The sequence below is a fragment of the Eptatretus burgeri genome, chromosome 1 (assembly GCF_056783735.1).
Source record: "Eptatretus burgeri isolate ZD-2024b chromosome 1, Ebu_testis_v1, whole genome shotgun sequence".
In the NCBI taxonomy this organism is placed as follows: Eukaryota; Metazoa; Chordata; class Myxini; order Myxiniformes; family Myxinidae; genus Eptatretus; species Eptatretus burgeri.
In genome coordinates, this window is record NC_140961.1 from 151,602,557 (window position 1) to 151,622,295 (window position 19,739).

The 19,739-nt window shown below is 39.2% G+C and overlaps 1 protein-coding gene and 1 long non-coding RNA gene across 3 annotated transcripts in view; both read right to left on the reverse strand.

The window, feature by feature from the left end:
- LOC147035756 (extracellular calcium-sensing receptor-like) overlaps window positions 1–19,739 on the reverse strand; it is a 113,670-nt gene that overhangs the window by 19,600 nt on the left and 74,331 nt on the right. The window contains exons 6-7 of the mRNA XM_085869337.1: window positions 4,442–4,565; window positions 3,946–4,335 (exon numbers count right to left, since the gene is read on the reverse strand). Of these exons, the coding sequence (XP_085725463.1) occupies window positions 3,946–4,335; window positions 4,442–4,565 (514 nt within the window). The remainder of the gene's footprint in view (window positions 1–3,945; window positions 4,336–4,441; window positions 4,566–19,739) is intronic.
- LOC147035757 (uncharacterized) lies at window positions 25–3,332 on the reverse strand. 2 transcript variants are annotated; one of them, XR_015049549.1, is made up of 3 exons: window positions 2,394–3,332; window positions 2,120–2,296; window positions 25–2,021 (listed from the first exon to the last, which is right to left on the reverse strand). It is a non-coding gene; the product is annotated as an uncharacterized LOC147035757 (long non-coding RNA). The 2 variants fall into 2 exon arrangements; XR_015049548.1 differs by having other exon boundaries at window positions 2,120–3,332.

A 19,739-nucleotide genomic window follows, 5' to 3' on the forward strand; every position in this document is an offset into this window, starting at 1 on the left:
TATATAAAAATTCACACAACTCGGTTCACAACAATGGTCATCTTTTATTCAGGATATTGTGGATAAGTATAATGACACGATTCACACGTCAACGAATATGAAGCCATCAGAAACATTTACAAAATTAAAATATGAAAAAGAGATTAATGTCAGAAAACCTAAGTTCAAAGTTGGTGATATCGTAAGAATATATAGGTGGAAATCTCATTTTGAAAAGGGTTTTACTGAACGATGGACGAAAGAACTTTTAAATTGTTGATGTAATAGATACAGTTCCTTGGACTTATAAAATATATGATTTGGAAGGGGAAGAGATTTTAGGTTCATTTTATTCACAGGAATTACAAAAGACAAAACTAAGCAGATAATACACCTTTGTGGACACTCGAGGGCCAAGTCCGAGGTGTATAACAGTATATAATGTGTGTCAAGGGGGACGTTCTTAGATCTGTGAACCCCAAACACAGAATCCTCAACTGAATAGTCAAGGCTTAACTTTTGTTTGTGTGTGTGTGTGTGCAATGGGAGCAATAGGTTGGCGCTTCACTCCCTCCTACTATACACCGTTGTGGACACTCGAGGGCCAAGTCCGAGGTGTATAACAGTATATAATGTGTGTCAAGGGGGACGTTCTTAGATCTGTGAACCCCAAACACAGAATCCTCAACTGAATAGTCAAGGCTTAACTTTTGTTTGTTGATATGTATGTGTGTGTGTCCCAACCCTCACATTCAAAATCTCAACCCCAACCCTCACATTCAAAATCTCAACCCCAACTCAATCCTCGCCCAACACAATGTCTTTTTCAAAATGAGATTTCCACCTATATATATATATTTTTACGTTTTTTTTTTTCTTCCAATTCTGTCTTTTAAGGCTTTCAGGTTTGATGACGTAGAAAGGGGGAGTAAGCCTGCACTTTCTTCCCAGAACGAACAATGTATATTTTTTGTTTTTTTTTCTCTTCTTCCAATTCTGTCTTTTAAGGCTTTCAGGTTTGATGACGTAAAAAGGGGGAGTAAGCCTGCACTTTCTTCCCAGAACTTTCTTGATCTTGCTCCCATCAAGCACCATCCAACAAAGAACTACATCGATAGGTTTAGATCCCAAAGAGTGATAGCAACTCCAAAAGTCTCCAAAATATAAATAAATAAAATAATAATAATAATAAATAAATAAATAAATAAATAAAAGCCCCCCAAAAAGTTTCAAGTGTCCAACATAAACCCAACTTTCCAAGTCTTCAAGGTATAACCACATTCCCGTTGAGTTTCCAAGATATGTATCACATTGTGAGTTATCAATCCAGAACCCACATTTCAAGTATTCAAAGTAAAACCAACTTACAAAGTCTCTTAAGGATAACTCATTTACTGATTTTTTCAAAATTTGTGAGTCTCCAAGGTAGGACCCATATTTAGAACCATCTTGACAGAACTCTTTTCCTGAGTCTCCAAGGTAGTTATTTAAACCATCAAGGCAGAACTCATTTACTGATTTTTTCAAAATTTGTGAGTCTCCAAGGTAGGCCCCATATTTAGAACCATCTTGGCAGAACCCTTTTCCTGAGTCTCCAAGGTAGTTATTTAAACCATCAAGGCAGAACTCATTTACTGATTTTTTCAAAATTTGTGAGTCTCCAAGGTAGACCCCATATTTAGAACCATCTTGGCAGAACCCTTTTCCTGAGTCTCCAAGGTAGTTATTTAAACCATCAAGGCAGAACTCATTTACTGATTTTTTTCAAAATTTGTGAGTCTCCAAGGTAAAACTTGTATTCTGGCTCATCAACGTATAACTTGTTCAGTGGGTATTGTCTTGATAACTCACAATGAGTACTATTGCTGTAAAACTTTTTCAGGATTTTGCTGGTCTCCAAGGTATAACTCTTTGGTTGGGTCATCAAGGACGAACTCGTTCTGTGGGTCTTGGTCGCTCATAAGGTCTTCAACCAAGCCAACAATTTCGCCCCAAGTTGTAGCAAAAGCAGTATTTTCATTTCGTATTTCAGACACAATTTCCTGTGAGAGAAAATAATAATGTATTAATTAAGTTATTTAATTATTAAATGAGTATGCATCAATCAAAGTTTGAAAATAGGAAAATAAAAAAATCTTACCTCAATAGATAAGAGGTTTGAATCCAGTTCATCAACTTGAAGGTTTAGTTCCATACAAGACAGAGAGTTCCAAGGAACACCAAAGTCATCCCACTCAAGGTCTTCAACCAAGCCAACAATTTCCCCCCAAGTTGTAGCAAAAGCAGTATTTTCATTTTGTATTTCAGATACAATTTCCTGTGAGAGAAAATAATAATGTATTAATTAAGTTATTTAATTATTAAATGAGTATGCTTCAATCAAAGTTTGAAAATAGGAAAATAAAAAATCTTACCTCAATAGATAAGAGGTTTGAATCCAGTTCATCAACTTGAAGGTTTAGTTCCATAGAAGACAGACAGTTCGAGACAAGCACACAGAACACCATTGCCAGCAAAAACAAATGTTTAAAATGGAGCCTGGGTTTGAAGCTTTTATAGAGAAAGACTGGTGGGTGTGGTTTCCTTTGGAAATTCCCTGGGCAAGCCTTGGCAAGCCTTCATTGGGAAATTTTTCAAAACCATAACATCCTGTAATTTTCTAGTGATTTCTTTGTGAGTCAGAGATGAACTGGAAATGATGTAAGAGTGGGCGGGGCTTAGCAAAAGTAGGCGGAGCTTAGGAAAAGTGGGCGTGGCTTAGAAAAAAATACCTTATGAAAAGTGGGCGGAGCTTAGCAAAAGTGGGCGGGGCTTAGGAAAAGTGGGCGTGGCTTAGAAAAATACCTCATGAAAAGTGGGCGGAGCTTAGCAAAAGTGGGCGGGGCTTAAAGAAAAGTGGGCGGGGCTTATTGAATACCTTGTGGAAAGTGGGCGGGGCTTAACAAAAGTGGGCGGGGCTTAAAGAAAAGTGGGCGGGGCTTAACAAAAAATAACCTGTGGCTCAGGAGGTGGTCAAACAAGAGCATTAAGAGAAGTTTATCATTTCGTAATGGCACAAATGGGGTATCTTAAAAAATATAAAGATTCAAATGTTTTGTTTGTCAATATTTTAGATGGGGATTATTGTGCAAAGAAAATTAAACTATTGAAGGAATTTGAGAATGAACAAATCTTTATAGGTTCAATGAGTGAGCTGTTCAACCCCCAGGTGTTCAATTCAATGAGGTTCAACCTCCAGGTTAAAAGGGGAGACAAATAAATATACCTTGGGATAAAAAGGGGATTTATTTTTAGGGAAAAAAATATGAATCGCTGAAAATCCCCCATTCATTTACATGGGGAAAAGTGAGCCAGAATCAGTATTCTTACCCTACTTATAGATATATTTCAGTTTCTGTACCTGTCAATTCCTGTGCCACTTAATAAGATTGTATTTTTGTCTGAGTGCAAACTATCTTGTGTTTGGTCAAAATTTTTAAGAGTTTAAGATATAATTTTCACTTGAAAATGTCTAAGGGTCAGGCTTGATGGACAATAAACATCCTTGGACCAAAGAGATTAGGAAACAGGATTATTATATGCAATGTAAAAGACAGTTGGAAAGAAAGGAGAAATCTATAGATGATTTGACACTACTCATAATCATCAGACACATTTCATACTCGAATCTTACCCATTCATGAGCCACTGGACAAGTGCTGGACAACAACAAAGTATTATACATTTGGTCTTGCTCTTTACCTTTGTCAACAGGTGAGTGTATTATTCATACCCTTTTGGAGTGGAGCATTTGATGATTTACAATTATTATTTTAACCCTTTGAAAACTAGCGGTCATTTTACCGGCTGCAATTCAGACATCCATATACCCAAGCGGTCAAATTTTTCTCCATCGAGCCCAGGGTCGGGGAGTCAAAAGTCCAAGGAGCTCAGGGTTCAAAAGGTAAATAATCGGAACAAGCCTACCTTTAAATGACCAGATCGTGCAAAATATTTTTCGAGCATAATAAGAGAAGACTACTGCCAGGCATAAGCAAGTCACAGGTTCTCGAAAATAGCAGGACACTTCATTTGGGCGTCCAATGAATGATAAACTGCTTAAAAGCATGGAAGAAAGCGCGACCAACAGGAATATTTCCAATTGGATTTCAAAAACTTCAAAATTCGGTTTATTCCGGTGATAAAAAAGGAGAGATCCAAGGAGGAGATTCATCATCAATCCCAACAATATAAGGGATATAAGTGTGATTGACAGATTATCTGAGAAAGCTAAATATTCTTCAGGTGTCGGGAAACAATTGTCCCGATGATCGTTTGAAGAGTAATGTGTGGGGCAGCGATGACACTCGTATGAATCTGTGAATATGTTCATGGTGCCATATTGGTGAATATTATTTATTTTATTTGATGACTGCATTAATATGCAAAATTATGGAAGTAAATTTTACATCTTTGCACGTACCTGAATCATTTGAAAATTCTCCAACATTACAACGAACACATTTGAAGCAGCAAACAGGAAGGCCGATTAAGGCAATGCGTCGTGTCCCAGGGTCACATGGTTCACTGCACTTCGACTGTGGAACCTTCAAAGAACAATCATCATCTCATTGTGATTAGTTCACAATAAATAATGTCGTGTATTTGTTCGTCATAATAAACAATGCTTCTCATATAAATCTCTGAAGTGGCTTCCTTCTGTGAGGTGTTTCCAAATTGTGCAACCACAAGTAACAGATGGTAACAGAGGCCAGGGGATGAATGATGGAATATCAAGTATCATTTCAACAATGAATAACTCCACCATAATTGCAAAGGAATGAGAATGAAAGCATGACAGACTACAATAATTTACAAAAGTAATTCTTTACCTTTTGGTAATTGCAATTATTTTCCTTCTTCTTACCTCTGCACTGAACTTCATAAGTACCCGGGAAAGTATCGGTTTATCGTGGGTGCCAGGCAGTGTTCCACAAAGCAGTTGTCAGTTATAGTTAACTCAGGCTTTCAAGTTGTTAAGGAACAGTTCAGGAAATATTGTTCAGCAATCGACAATAATTCTGGTTTTAACTCTTTCTGGAGCATTAATTCTTCTTTTGAGTTCTTCAACAGGATCAGATGCCTCAATATAAAATCAGTTGAGGTTTTTGATTTTCAACTTTTCTACAGATTTGGATTTAGTACGAGTGAGGGATTTACTCTTCAAAGTGATTGACAAAGTTTTTTTTTAACTCTTTTAATAAGGTTTTTTGTGTCAGGTTTGCGAGAGCATTCATTTCTAAAAAATATATACTCAAGTTTTCAGTAATTAAATAAGCAAAAATTTAAGGATGCTGGTAATTTTATTATTTAATACTTTTGTGTCTTTTTGGGGATAATGTTTCAACAGGTTTAGAGTATTCCCATGGGTGGGAATTGCGGCCATTTTTCTTATTTTCTGTGAATTTTCGTTCATGCAGAAACTGATAAAGGAGAGAAAAATTAGGATTGGCTAAAAAAATTATCTCATACATGTCATTACATCGATGATATTTGTATGGTTCGCCATAATTTTTTATGATAGGCAGCTTCACAAGATATATCCAGATAGCCTGATTGCAAAAAGGAGTGAAAATGAGTGTATGGTTGCTGAGAAGTATTTTTTTCCATCAAGATAAACAGAGGATATTTGGTTGATTGTTTGATCAGGACTTCCGAGAATGTCTTTGGACTCCATCTTCACCTCTTATTTAAGTTTGGTTGGTTTTCATGTTAACAAGTTCCTGTTGCATTTTATTTGATATTATAATCATGAATTAATTATTTTAGTGAGGTAAATTCTTTAATTAATCTCTTATAATACCAAGTTTGCACACTAAAAACTCGGCTCGCCATCATACGATCCCTATGAAATTGCTGAGGCACTTAGCGGACATACCGACAATGTTTGGGAAGTCTTGGCGTTCCATAGTACCACTTGCATTTTGCAAAATGCGTATTTTTTTTCATTCCCTGTGTACGGTCTGTCGTCTGCTACCGGCTATGTTGCACTGCTATCCCGAGGATGTGCACGGGTATCGCGAGTATTATTGATTTATGAAGTGAAGACAAAGTTACGAATAATTGAACTGAAATAATATATTAAGTTGAGGTATTTACATTCTTTTGAAGGAGGGTCTGTGTTAATAAATTGATCCACAGATTGAAATCACAGGAAACATAAGTTGACTGGAAGAAGAAAATCAAAATATGAGGGAAATCAGCATGGTATTTATTGACCATAATGTAGAAAGAATGGCTAGAAGAATGGTGAGACCAAACAGCAATTATGAAATGAATTAATGGATTTAGGAATAGTTCCTTGTATTGCATTTGCATTGCTCACACTGATTAGTAATTGGTACTGACCTATCTTTAACTCCTCCACAATTTGTAGAAAGACAAACAAGAGATAAACCAGAATTATACATCGTGCAGAAGGCATCGGATAAATTAATATAATGTTAAGTAGGTCAGAGTGGAAAAATTATATATACAACAGAGATTTCTTCAGATTTTAGCATGTCGTTTAGGTGTGGGAAAGTGAAAATCATGAAATCATGTAATGCAGGTTGGATGCTTCCATGAGGACCTTTGTCAGTCTTATTGAAATACATGGGCCCACAATATTTTATTGATTAAATAAATTATAATCCGTGTGTAAAATTGATTTTATTTGTTTTGGAGTGTTGAGAACAGTTGAACTATGCAGTAAACAATTTCATCTAATGAAGCTTTGGAAGAACTTCCACTGAGAGATTGAATGAAAGGAGAACCCACATTTGGGTGATTGGGCAGGCATCCCATGATCACAGCATGAACCACTTCCTGAGGAGATGAAATGAGCAAATGAAAAAGCCAGTGAAGCGAAGGTTGGACATGCCTAAACCAGGTGAGGCAACGATCTGAGTCCACCATGAAGAGTGCCTGCCTGTTGGTGTGACAAAAACATTCACGAACCTCACTCTTTGAATGCAGCTTAGTCTTACTATTGAGGTGAGACACACAACGATGGCCCTGAAGGTCCACACGGTGAGTCACCTGCAACCAAGTGTGGGCCTCAACTTCAAACCTATGGACCTGTCGTCTCTGTGGCTCAGGCAGTCACTTGACTGTGTTTCCAATTGAGCACTGCTCCGTCTACATCATGGCCTGCTTGCCTTTCTGTTCTTTGATGGCATGCTTTGCAGTTTGATACCTGCCAGTGAACAGGACTTAAAGCTGGTGGCTGGGTTGTTGGAAACAGGCTCATAAGCTGAACTGGGGTGCTGTTGGGAGTGTTTGCCTCAATCATCCTTCTCCAATGGACATACTTCTCCAATTGATATGGATGAACTTGTAAGTTCTTTTCTCATATTGGAACGGGGTATGGTGGTTCACGGGTAAAATTGATATCGATTGTCCTATGTAGGACAATAGATAGGACAAAAGGGGGTAATGTGGAAGTAAAATAATTAAATCCATCTTGTGAAATATGAGCATGGACATTTTGAAATAGAAAGCGCTATGGATCAAATGACCATTGCAAAGTACTGGTGTTTCTGTATTAATCAGGCTGAAACAAATATTTTTAATTGAGATAAGTGTTCTTTGTTCACATATTATGAAATAATTGGTTCACGAGCGCCAGCCAGACTGACCACTATATTTGTTATGTTGGGTATAGTCGGGTAAATCTTCAACAAAAAATAGCCTTACCCCCAAAAAATTGATACAAAAGGTTTTTTTAACGGTTTTGGGTAGGGTTTGACCTCCAAAATAACATACTAAAAATCTACTCAAATCCACCTCCCAGAAAGGGCCTATTTTCAATATGGCGTCCAAAATGGCCGCCGTGGGCTTAAATTGCCATAGAATGGGCACGAGTTGGCCTATATTTGCGATTTTTGTGTCAATTTCTATGTTTCGGAGGTCAACAAATGTAGTGAAATCATTTTCAAAGTTGATCAGTGATGGGAAAGCCTTAAATCCAAGATGGCGTCCAAAATGGCCCCAAAATGGCGGCCATGGGCATAAAATTGCTATTAAATTGTCAATAAATGCCCAACATGTGTGATGTATGTGCCGATTTCTATGTTTTGGAGGTCGACAAATCCACTGATATCATTTTCAAAGTTGATTAGTGATGGGAAAGCCTTAAATCCAAGATTGTGTCCAAAATGGCCCCCAAAATGGCGGCCATGGGCATAAAATTGCTATTAAATTGTCAATAAATGCCGTGTATTTGTGATATGTTTGTGTCAGTTTCTATATTTTGGAGGTCAACAAATCAACTAAAACTATTTTGTCACGCTGATTAGTGAAGGGAAAGACTCTAAAACCAGGAATGGCATCTAAGATGACATCCAAAATGGCCACCATGGGGTTAAAATTTCTATAAAACAGCCAATAATTCGTTATACTCAAAATACCCAATACGTATCTGATACTTCCAATGTTTGGATTGGATTTAATCCGTTATTGTGGAGGTCAGCTGTATAATCCAGGCCAAAATCATTTCATGCCAAGTGCTAGTGTGACAAAACTTGAAATTCTGATATGGAATCCCACTTATGTGCATTTTCCTTACTTTATAACTACTAACTCGGCTATTGATTATACATTTCAGTTTCAAGTTTGTGCGATCTTTTGTCGTATAACAACAAGTTCTTTCTCCCTGTGTTCATTGTTGCTTCAAAAACTTGCACCAATAGTCTATTTGACACCTTAATAATATGTGCAAAATTCAGAGGGTTTGTTTTGTAATTTCACAACAACACAAGATTATGAAATCAAATCTAAAACAAAATGTCAATTTTGAGTTGGGTCATTGTTGTCTTATTATTTCACACTGTTGGTAGCAGATGTTGTAAATGTATTGGTAAGTCATGTAATATGATTAATTGACATTGCTTGTTTCAAGAACTCGAAACCCTAAGTTTCTAACTTACAATATTCAGAACAAAATATAGTAGACTTGATTTCCTTCTTTTTAGACCATAAATCAATTTCTCCAGATAATGGATGCTAAGTATATTCTTCAAGTAATGCATAGTTTAATGTTGAACAATCTCTGAGTTTCAAACATGCTTGCAATTCTTTATGTCCTCCCCCAGTCTGACATGACAGTACAAGCAGATGTTGTGTCAAGTTAAAGTCGACATCTTTACAAGTCAAAGAGTAAGAAACCTGAAAGTAAGTTAATCTTACTTTGCCTATTTCTTATACACGTTTATGAGTAGGTGGGTATATGTGTATATGTGTGGTGTGCATGTGTGCGTGCGTATGTGTGTCTAACTATGAGATGTAGACATAGTAAAAGCAGCAGTGACATCGTCATACCAACAATCAACTACCCTGATTGGAGAAGATAGAGATCTGTTGGTGCTATTATTGTATGTGTGTCTAACAATGAGATGTAGACATAGTAAAAGCGGCAGTGACATCATCATACCAACAATCAACTACCCTGATTGGAGAAGATACAGATCTGACAACAAAGAACTGTATTTTCGTACTGACAATTCATCCAGGAACTGGAAGGTGCACAATATCAACCAGCTGAAAGTATCATTGGGTGAAGAGCTATGCCCACATCTTCTCTTCCTTCATGCCTTCACTGGGTGTGACTCGACATCTCGAGTATTTGGAATTGGAAAAAAGTCAGCATTTCAGAAACTGGTAAAGGGGGATTCAGCAATCAAGACTTGTGCAAACACCTTCCTTGTCCCCAACCAAACAAGAGACATGGTCGTGGAAAACGGCAACAATGCCATGAAAGTATTATTTGGAGGACATCCCTGTGATTCCCTCGCCAAGTTGCGATATAATGTCTTTGTGAAGAAACTGGCTTCAGCTAAGTCGTTTGTCACCCCAGAACGTCTGCCACCAACAGCGTCTTCAACAAGGTTTCACTCTCTGAGAGTATACTATCAGATTATGGTCTGGATGGGGAGGAACGTAAACTTGAAGGCAACAGACTGGGGTTGGAAACTGGAGGACAATAAACTAGTTCCAGTCATGTCAGACAAGGACGCTGCTCAAGAAAAGTTGTTGAAGATGATCCGATGCAACTGCACAACTGGCTGTAGAACAAGTCGCTGTAGCTGTAGGGGATACGGTCTGCCATGCCACAGCGTCTGCGGACCCTGTCAACTTGATACCTGCGAAAATCCTTTCAACAAGACAGTATTGGAGGACGAAGAGGAAGCATAGTTTATCTATGGTAAATGCTACTTCAATGAACGAACTTTGTTGATGTTTTCGATTTACCCTAACTTGAAGGCATTTTAATTGAAAGTACGTTCTCGAGGAAATGGTGATCATTGTGAGAGCCGATTAATTTATTACTTTCTAAATTACCAAAGCATATTTTTATTTATGTTATGCACAAGATGGTCAATTAATTCTGATCACTACACACGGGACAACTTTTCAGGTAGACACTATTTGAAGGATTGGGCATGACCTCCAAAACATAGGAATAAACACAAACACTACAAATGTAGTCCATTTATTGCCTGTTTTAAAACAAGTACACGCCCATGGTGGCCATTTGGGGTGGGTGGCATTTTGGACGCCATCTTGGATTTAAGGCCTTACCATCACTAGTCAACTCTGAAAATGATATCAGGTGATTCGTTAACCTCCAAAACATAGAAATCGACACATACATCACACAAGCACAGCATTTATTGACAATTTAGTAGCAAATTTATGCCCATGGTGGCCATTTTGGGGGGCCATTTTGGACGCCATCTTGAATTTAAGGCTTTTCCATCACTGATCAACTTTGAAAATGATATCAGTGCATTTGTTGACCGCCAACACATAGAAATCGACACATATATCACACATGCACGGTATTTATTGACAATTTAGTAGCAATTTTATGCCCATGTCGGCCATTTTGGGGGCCATTTTGGACGCCATCTTGGATTGAAGGTTTTTCTCATCACTGATCAGCTTTGAAAATGGTTTCATTGGATTTGTTGACCTCCAAAACATAGAAATTGACACAAAAATCACAAATGTAGGCCAGCTATTGCACATTCTATGTAAATTTAAGCCCACGGCGGCCATTTTGGACGCCATCTTGAAAATAGGCCCTTTCCGGGAGGTGGATTTGAGTAGATTTTTAGTATGTTATTTTGGAGGTCAAAACCTACCCAAAACCATTGAAAAACCTTTTGTATCAATTTTTTGGGGGTCAAACCACAAATTTACTCTACTAGTAGTCGATCCAGTCAAAAAAAAATTAAACTTTTGATTTGTTCTACCCTTATTATCAGTTTTTCCGTCGATATGTTTGTCTGTCTGTCTGTCTGTCCCTCTGATCGGTCCAGTGCTCCGTTAATACAACGGCGATTTCGATGAAACTTGGTTAGTAGGTTCATACCATGACATAGTTGTGTGCAAATGAGAACCGCTGCTATGGACACCACCGTTGCCGAGCAACGGGACTTTGAAATTTTGGAAAAATCATAAAAAAAAATTTCGAAAATCTAAAATTGGGCCATGAGCGACTGTAGGTAGTACATTCAGCCATATTGTCCAAAATTTCCAGCCGGATCCTATGAAAACTGTCGGAGAAGATAGACTTTGAATGAACCCTGGTCGAAAACAAAAAAACGAAGTTCGTTATATCTCAGAGACTATGAGTCGGATATACATGAAACTGGTATAGTAGGTTCATGGTATGTCCTTGTTATGTGTGAGAAAGAACTGTTGCTATGAACCCCTCCGTTGCCTAGCAACGGCCGAAAAACCTGTAAATGTGGGTGTATTCTAACGAAAAAACAATATGCAGCATAAACCCTTGAAGCTGGAATCATGAATTTTCTTGAGCCTCATCCTCAGGTCATTCCCCATCGAACGGGCCCATCACGTATGGTTCTATTGGGTAGGTGACTACCCATGTCCGCCTACCGTCTTGTCTTTCTGTCTGTCTGTCTGTGTGTCTGTCTGTCCAGAGCGTAACTCCATGGACTTTGATCTGATCTTGATGAAAATTGCTTATCTGTTCGATATCAATGTCAAGTTGTGTTTCCTGGATGAGGGCGTGCTATACCCATTGTGGGCGAAGCCACGACCAAAAAATAGCCATTTTTAAGGGGTAGTCGGATTAAATATCTATCTTCTCTGAGGGAATTGACTGAATGGAATGGGTTCATCAGTATTTGAATAGCAAAATGAATGATCAAAAACTTGTCATTGTCCGATTTTTCATTTTCATCCCAAGGTCAAGGGCACAAGGTCAAAAACTTAGAAAATTGTGAATTTGGACATAAAAATCATATGACCGCCAAAACTTTGAGAGCTAGGATGACAATATTTTTTTTGCATAATCTTGAGGTCATTCCCCACCTAAAGTCTTAAAACTATTTTGCTCTATCTCGAACACCTTGCCTGTGGCGCCCCCTTCAAGTTTGTTTTTATGCTGATTTCATCAAAGTATGGATAATCCGAGGAGTGCGAAATGCCATACAGCCTATATGACATTATATTGTTCCTGGAATGTTCCAGAAGAAGTTTTGCACCAAAGGTCATAATCCTTGACCTTTGACCTTTAAAGGCCACAAAGGTCAAATTTTCAAAGTTGTGGGAATCAAACCGGGTTTTCGACCTTCTTTGACGAACTAACTCCAATAAGCTAGAGCACGTATCCTGTTTCCTTATTTTAATGTCCACAACATCGTTCTGTGACCTTTTAACGTTATGTAAAGGTAAAATTTTGAAAGTAGTTTTTGAAAGAAACTGGGTTTTCCACATTTTGCAGCTAATACCTGTCACCCGTACCACATCATGTTGATCATTTTTATAACTTGGTCAAAAATTATCACATTGTCTCATCCTTGACTTATCGTCAAATACCGCTCGTGAACCATTGTGGTCTTCAGACTTGTTTTTCTTTATTTTTGCTTTGAAAGCACATGGAAGTATAAAATCTGTTGTAAAGTACAGTCTAACATCACTCTGTAAAAAATGGTTCATGTGTGCTGAATTGAGAAAAGGATGTAAATTGTCTTCAGGATAATTATGCTTATCGGATCTCTCACAATGACAAGGTCAGAGCTCATTAAATTTGCAGAGTCAACACCGAAAGGCCATGGGTAAATGGAATGGAACCTCAGTTCATGACACTGTGGCCTTGTTCATTTACTATAAACTGACATATCTTTCGCATTTCAAATGTGAGGAACATTGACTAACCAATATGATAATAATGAACATATAATCCCCGCACAGGCCCAAGTACATCTGGGCCTGGTAAGAGATCATGTTGTTAGTCCTTGCTTAGTTCAAGGAAATATGTATCCATCTGTTATGTTTGTTACTCCAAAATATACTTGATAATTGATCATTGCATACTGAAGGTTGTTTTATAAATGAAAAGATAAAGTGTGTTAGTTAACTATGTAACAATATAATCTTCTACCTTTCACTTGGTTCGCAAACTGGGGAGAATTTCTTTGGTGATGCCAGAGAGTCGAGCCCCGAAAGGCAATAGTATAATTATCTCTGGCCTCCCATTCAAATGCAAAGTTGTACAAACTCTGTCTTCCCATTGTCCTTTTATCAAACTAGAGTCTCATCGAACTGCAGAGGTCATGGACCTCTGATTGTTCTGCAAAAGCTTTGCAAATCATTTCCTCCATCTGCATGCTGAGATAAATGCTTAGCATTGCCGAAAGTAAATGAGTGTTTTATGTGCATGCACACCCCTGAAGGAACACATTTTTTCACAGCACGATCTGCTTTCATTATGCACAAGATTGTTTTCTCTTTGCTTAAAGGACCTCATGTGCAAACAAAGTTTTCTTCTCATCTGGTATTGCTTAACCAAGTGCCCTGACCACTCCCGATTTTTATAATCGCATAAAAGGCAACGTATTCTATTTCAGAAGCAGAGATCTGCTTGGACTCTTGATACAAGCTCTTCTTTCCACATATATTGTGTTTTTGTTTAAAAATGATCTGCTAAATTATAAGGGGTTTTCTCTTTTGCTGGAAAATGTCCACCTCAGACCCTGCGACTGTCCCGCATTGAAGCTTCGTAAAATTTGGTCGACGAAAAAAATTTACATTTAAAGGCCAATTTAATGCAACTTTTCTAAAATCCTCAAATTTCATCCAATTGACTTGAAATTTGAAGACTATTTGCATGTCAGGTCACCAAATTAAACCATCTACTAATTTTGAGGTAAACATAGGCCAAAATGTCAACAGAAACCCAAAGGTCAACATCAGCCAAATTTCTAAAATCCTTAATTTTAATCCAATTCACTTGAAATTTGAAGAGCATTTTCATTTCAGGTTGTTGAATTCAAACACCTACCAATTTTAGGTAAGCATCTTTTAAATGGTCAAATTTTGGAGAAAATTTAATTAAAGGCTCAATTTGGCCAAAATATAAGCCAAAATGCGAATTGGGCCCAAATTTTCTAAAATCCTCAATTTTCATCTGATTTACTTGAAATTTGAAGAGCATTTTCAGGTCAGGTCGCTGAATTCAACTGCCAATTAATTTTTAACGTCAAAAGGTCAACACAAACCTGATTTCTAAATTTGATAGATGGGGCCAAAAACAGAATATGTCACTTTAGCTCAAAAAGTTGTGGACGAGTTATGACAAAACAAGGTGGTTTAGTTGAATCGATGACAAGAGCAAGCAGATTGGATTTTGGTTTGGAACCAGCCTATCAGTGGGATTCAAAACGTAAACTGTTCCACCTGGCAGAGGTATGTGCTTTACCGAACGAATGCCATTCCACTTTGCGCTGTTTTGCCAAGTTGTCACTCCATGAGTGATTTTTCAATTGTCTCTCCACCCGCCTCCAGCCCAATGCGCTCAACTGATTGCTCTGAAAATTTCAGAGATTAATGTCACCGACTCTTCGAAGGTCCTGCATCGAAGTATCATAAAATTAGGTCGACGGAAAAGGTCCACATCGGCCAACAGGCCAATTTGAGCCAAATTTTCTGAAATCCTCAAATTTCATCCGATTAATGCAAAATTTGAACAGAGTTTGCAGTACAGGTCAGTGAATTTAACCACATATTAATTTTGAGGTTAGCTTTGGTCACCAGGTCAACATAGGCCAAAAGGACAATTCCAAAATAGGCCAGATTTTATCATTGTTTCTAAAGTTGTCAATTTTCATCCATTTGACTTCAAATATGAAGACTACGTTCAAATCACATCGCTGAATTCAACCACATATTAATTTTGAGATTATGGTCGGCCAATTTGGGCCAAATTGGGCCAGATTTTCGAACTTCCTCAATTTTCAATGATTGACTTTCAAATTTGAAGACCATTTGCAAATTAGTTCGCTGAACAAAACCACCTGTTAATTTTAAGGTCAACATAGGCCAGAAAGTCAACGAAGACCGACTTTCGAAAATCATCAATTTTCATCCAAATTACTTGAAATTTGAAGTGCATTTGCATATCAGGTCAGCAAATTCAACCACCTATTAATTTTGAGGTAAAATACGGAGACATGGCAGAAGTAAATGGACACCATGGTTTTTTAAAGCATATTTTTTTGAACATTTGAACAATATTTGATCCATTTTCAAACATACACTAGTATTTTGTATGTTTGCCATTTGCAGATTTCAATGCTTTTTCTATTTCAGACATAGAACTAATGAGTTCTGAAATTTTCTCTTGTGGGATTTGTGCCCAGGCTTCATGCAAACAGGTTCACAATTCTGCCCATGATGTTGTTTTCCTGGACTTTTTCCACACATCTTGATCCGATATGACCCAGAGTTGTTCAATGGGATTCATCTCAAGAGACTGACATAGCCATGGAAGTTGCTTGATCCCATTTCTGTCCTCCCATTCTTTGGTCTTTTTGGCAGTGTGGCATGGAGCTCCATCTTCCCTGAACAGAGTGTTGTTTTTGACCATCTGACCAGTGGAGATGTCAGTGAGATGTCCATCCTCAAGGAGAGAAATGTGTGTGTGTGTCATAGTGTTGATGTTGCAAATACGACACAAGCTCTTACTGACCAGTGCTCCATATTGCTACATACACCATCACTGAAAAACCACCATGTTTGATAGTTGGCTGCAATAGGTTCACAGAAAACACTTGACTTGGAAGTCTCCAGACCCATACGCATCGACGGTCAGAATATTGAGCAAATTGGGACTCATATGAAAAATTACAGTTTGCCAAAACTCCCAGGGTCTGTTCGCCATCTCGTCAGCCCACTTCTTTCTCCTTTGAATGTTGGCTGGTGTAAGAAGAGGTTGTCTCTATGCTGCTCTCCCAGAGGAGCCCAGTTTATGAAGGGACCACATGGCAGTTCTTGTGCTAACGTGGACCTACTCTGCAAAATCTGCTGCCTTGCAATGGTGAAGCTTTCTCAATGCACCACTTGAGAGCTCAAAGACACCTTCCTGAGGGCCCGGATCAAGACTACTGGCTCTGGGTTTGGCGCCTCGGCAGGACTCTTTCAGGGCTCTCTGCTGACAATCTCAAAGTTAAGCTTCTGGTCATTATCTGTTCCATTTTAATTGTTTATTTTCTGACCTACATGTTACTGTGTGTTCCTACTTTGGTTTTGTTTCAAAAATCGTGCTGTTTTGTGAGTTTTTGTCGACCTTGTCTTAACGGGATGCTTCAGCCAGACCCATCCTTTCCCTCTTGGTCTACGATCGTGCTTATTTGTATTTTCTCCCCATTATCTTCAATTCCTATCTTCCCCACTTTCCCAAGGTCCCCCATCCCTCCAAACGAAACACTCTGTTTCTTGTCTTAAATCCAAAACAAAAAAAAAACAACAAAACAAATCACAAAAAACAACCTTTCTCCTTGCATACTCATGAGTCCCAATACTTATTATTATTCCTCTTCTTATTCTTCTTCCTCCTGCCGGCACAGCATCTTTATTCCACTGAGCTGACCTTCTCTCACCATTACCTTCACGATTTCTTCCTACAACCTTCCATTCCCGAATCTTAACTGTTCTTCAAAAATCCATAAAAAATCAATAATCTTCCTTTTATCTTTTCGATCAATACACCTCCTGCAACCACGTGTCTCTCTCCTCTTCCTGGTATTTTTCATCGACCCAACAGCTTCACACGACGTTTACAGATCCAAATTCACCACTCACTTCCACGATTTTACTTCAACCTTCCCTTTTCCAAATGTTATGCAATCCTTATTTAAAATAATTCTTCTTCTTCTATCGGCTGCTCCCGTTAGGGGTCGCCACAGCGGATCATCGATCATCCGTATGATCCGCATAGTGATTTGGCACATGTTTTACGCCGGATGCCCTTCCTGACGCAACCCTGGTCGCCTCTTACGACACAGGGATATGGTACACCTATTTTAACCGGGGTATACACCCGCCCAGTACACTGGTACTCATTTCGCCGACCTCGGAAGGATGACAGGCTGAGTCAACCCCCTGGTGCATTAATTCAGTGGCCCAACGGGGCTTGAACTCAGGACCTTTTGGATCCCAAGCCGCTGCCCTAACCACTGCGCCAACACCAGGCCCCCTTATTTAAAATAAATAAATTCTCTTTTGACGATACACCTCCCACAGCCACATGCTTCTCCTGTAACCACTTGATCTGTTTCCACCCCCTGCGTTGAACGATCCAAATTCACCATTCACCTCACCATTTTTTTAGACAACACTTCCACGACCTAATCTGATGAAAACTCTCTCAAACAATAATAATAATAAAAATAATAATAATAATAATAATAATAATAACAATAAAAACTATCTCTTATAATGCTTCATCTTCCTCTTTCACACATGTGGTACTCATTACTGTATCATAATGCACGACTCTTCGATGATTTAAACAGACTGCTCTCATTTCGACCTTTCCTTCACACCTTGCATAAAAAATCCAACTGTTACAGTTTTTCTTCTCTCCATTCTCTGAATTCGCCTTTATTGCATCAATGAAGAAATGCTTTTAATCGCTTCTCTTACCTAAAACTTTTTAAAACCCCAGTTTGCAATGAACGTTCGCTTTTCATGAACCATTCTATTTTTCCAATTTCAGTGCCAACTCACCTCTCTCACCCCTCTCACCCCTCTCACCCCTCTCACTTCTCTCACCCCTCTTACCCCTCCCTCCCAAAGCAACCATCACACTCTTCTCCCTCCAAGCCTCCCTCTCACCTCTCTCAAAAACTCCCCCTTCACCTTTCTCCCTCAACTCTCCCCACTCACCCTCCTCCCACCATTCACCGCCCTCAATCACCCTTCTCAAAGTTGCCCCCCCTCTCTTTCACAAAGCTGCATCCTTCCATTGCCCTCTCACCTCCATCTCATCACTCCACCTCCTCAAATCCTCAACTACCTTCTTCCCCCTCTCTTTCTCCCCTCACCTCCAGCACTACAGAGCCTTTTCTCTTCTTTATCCAGCCCCCTCCCCAACCTATTATGCAATCCCCCACACTCTTTCAACAACCCTCCATACCTCCCCCTCCCTTGTCCCACCCACCCTTCCCCTCCCTCCCCCTGCACCCAAAGCCTCCTCCCCTCCCTCTTCTTTAAAAGTGTGGACCTCAAATATCCAGGGCCTTTGCTCAAAACTTTCAGCTCTTTCCATACAGGTTGCCATTGACAAACCAGACATAATCTGCCAAAAAGAAACTTTCCTCCCTCGAGATGTCTATGACTCCCAAGAATCTCTCCCTGGCTACTTCCTCCTCCGGCATGACAGACCTGAGCCTCGTCCTGGTGGAAGGGTTGCTCTCTTCATCAAAGTCTCTATTCCTCACTCTCCATGCACTGCCCTCACTTTGCCACATCCCAAGGAATACCTCTGGCTATGACTTCCCCTCTACTCCCACCTCATGTTTATATTATATGTGTACTGCACCATCCACAAAACAGTGATGACTCCATCTTCACCTCACTTTCCGAAAACATGGACCAACTTCTATCTTCTCATCCAAACTCTCTCTTCCTCATATGTGGCCACTTAAATTGTCATCATGCCAGTTGGCTAAGTGTGGGTACCTCTCTCACCTGTCATGGCACTTCAGTCAAACTTTCAGCGACTCATTGGGACTGACTCAATCGGTCAATTTCCCGACCCGGATCTAAACCAATGGTTGAGATCTCCATCTCTTCTGGATCTGATTTTTACAAATTTACCTGAAAATATCTGCTGCTCTTCCTCCACTCCAATCGGTTCTTCTGACCATGTCTTTGTCAAACTGGACCTCTCTCTGGCTATTATCAGAGAACCACCTCACCGCCGTCGAGTCTGGCATTTCACTCAAGTCAACTGGCAGGGTCTCCAAGCAGCCATCAAACTTATAGACTGGTCTCTTATGGCTACTTTCTCCAACAACAACTCATCCTTTGAATTCTTTCAAAGAAACATGCTCTTCCTCATGCACAGATTTATCCCCTCTCATATTCAGTTGTCCTACCCTTCCTCCCGCCCATGGTTCAATGAAGGTTGTGGCAAGGCAGGTGTCCTGAAACAACTTTCCTTTGCCTCATGGAAAGCAAACCCAACTGAGGGTAATCTCAGTTCCTTCCATAAAGCTTGGAACAAATGTGTATCTACCCTCGGGAGAGCCAGAAAACAACATCTTTCTAAGCTCAAGTCTGAAGTTTCAAACCTCTCTCCCTCCTCCAAATCCTGGTCGCATCTAATCAAATCCGTTTCTGGTGTATGTGCCCCCTCCATCCCCTCCTGTAACTCAAATGGCTGCACTGCTGATAGCACACGTGTAAGGGCTGAATGCATAAAT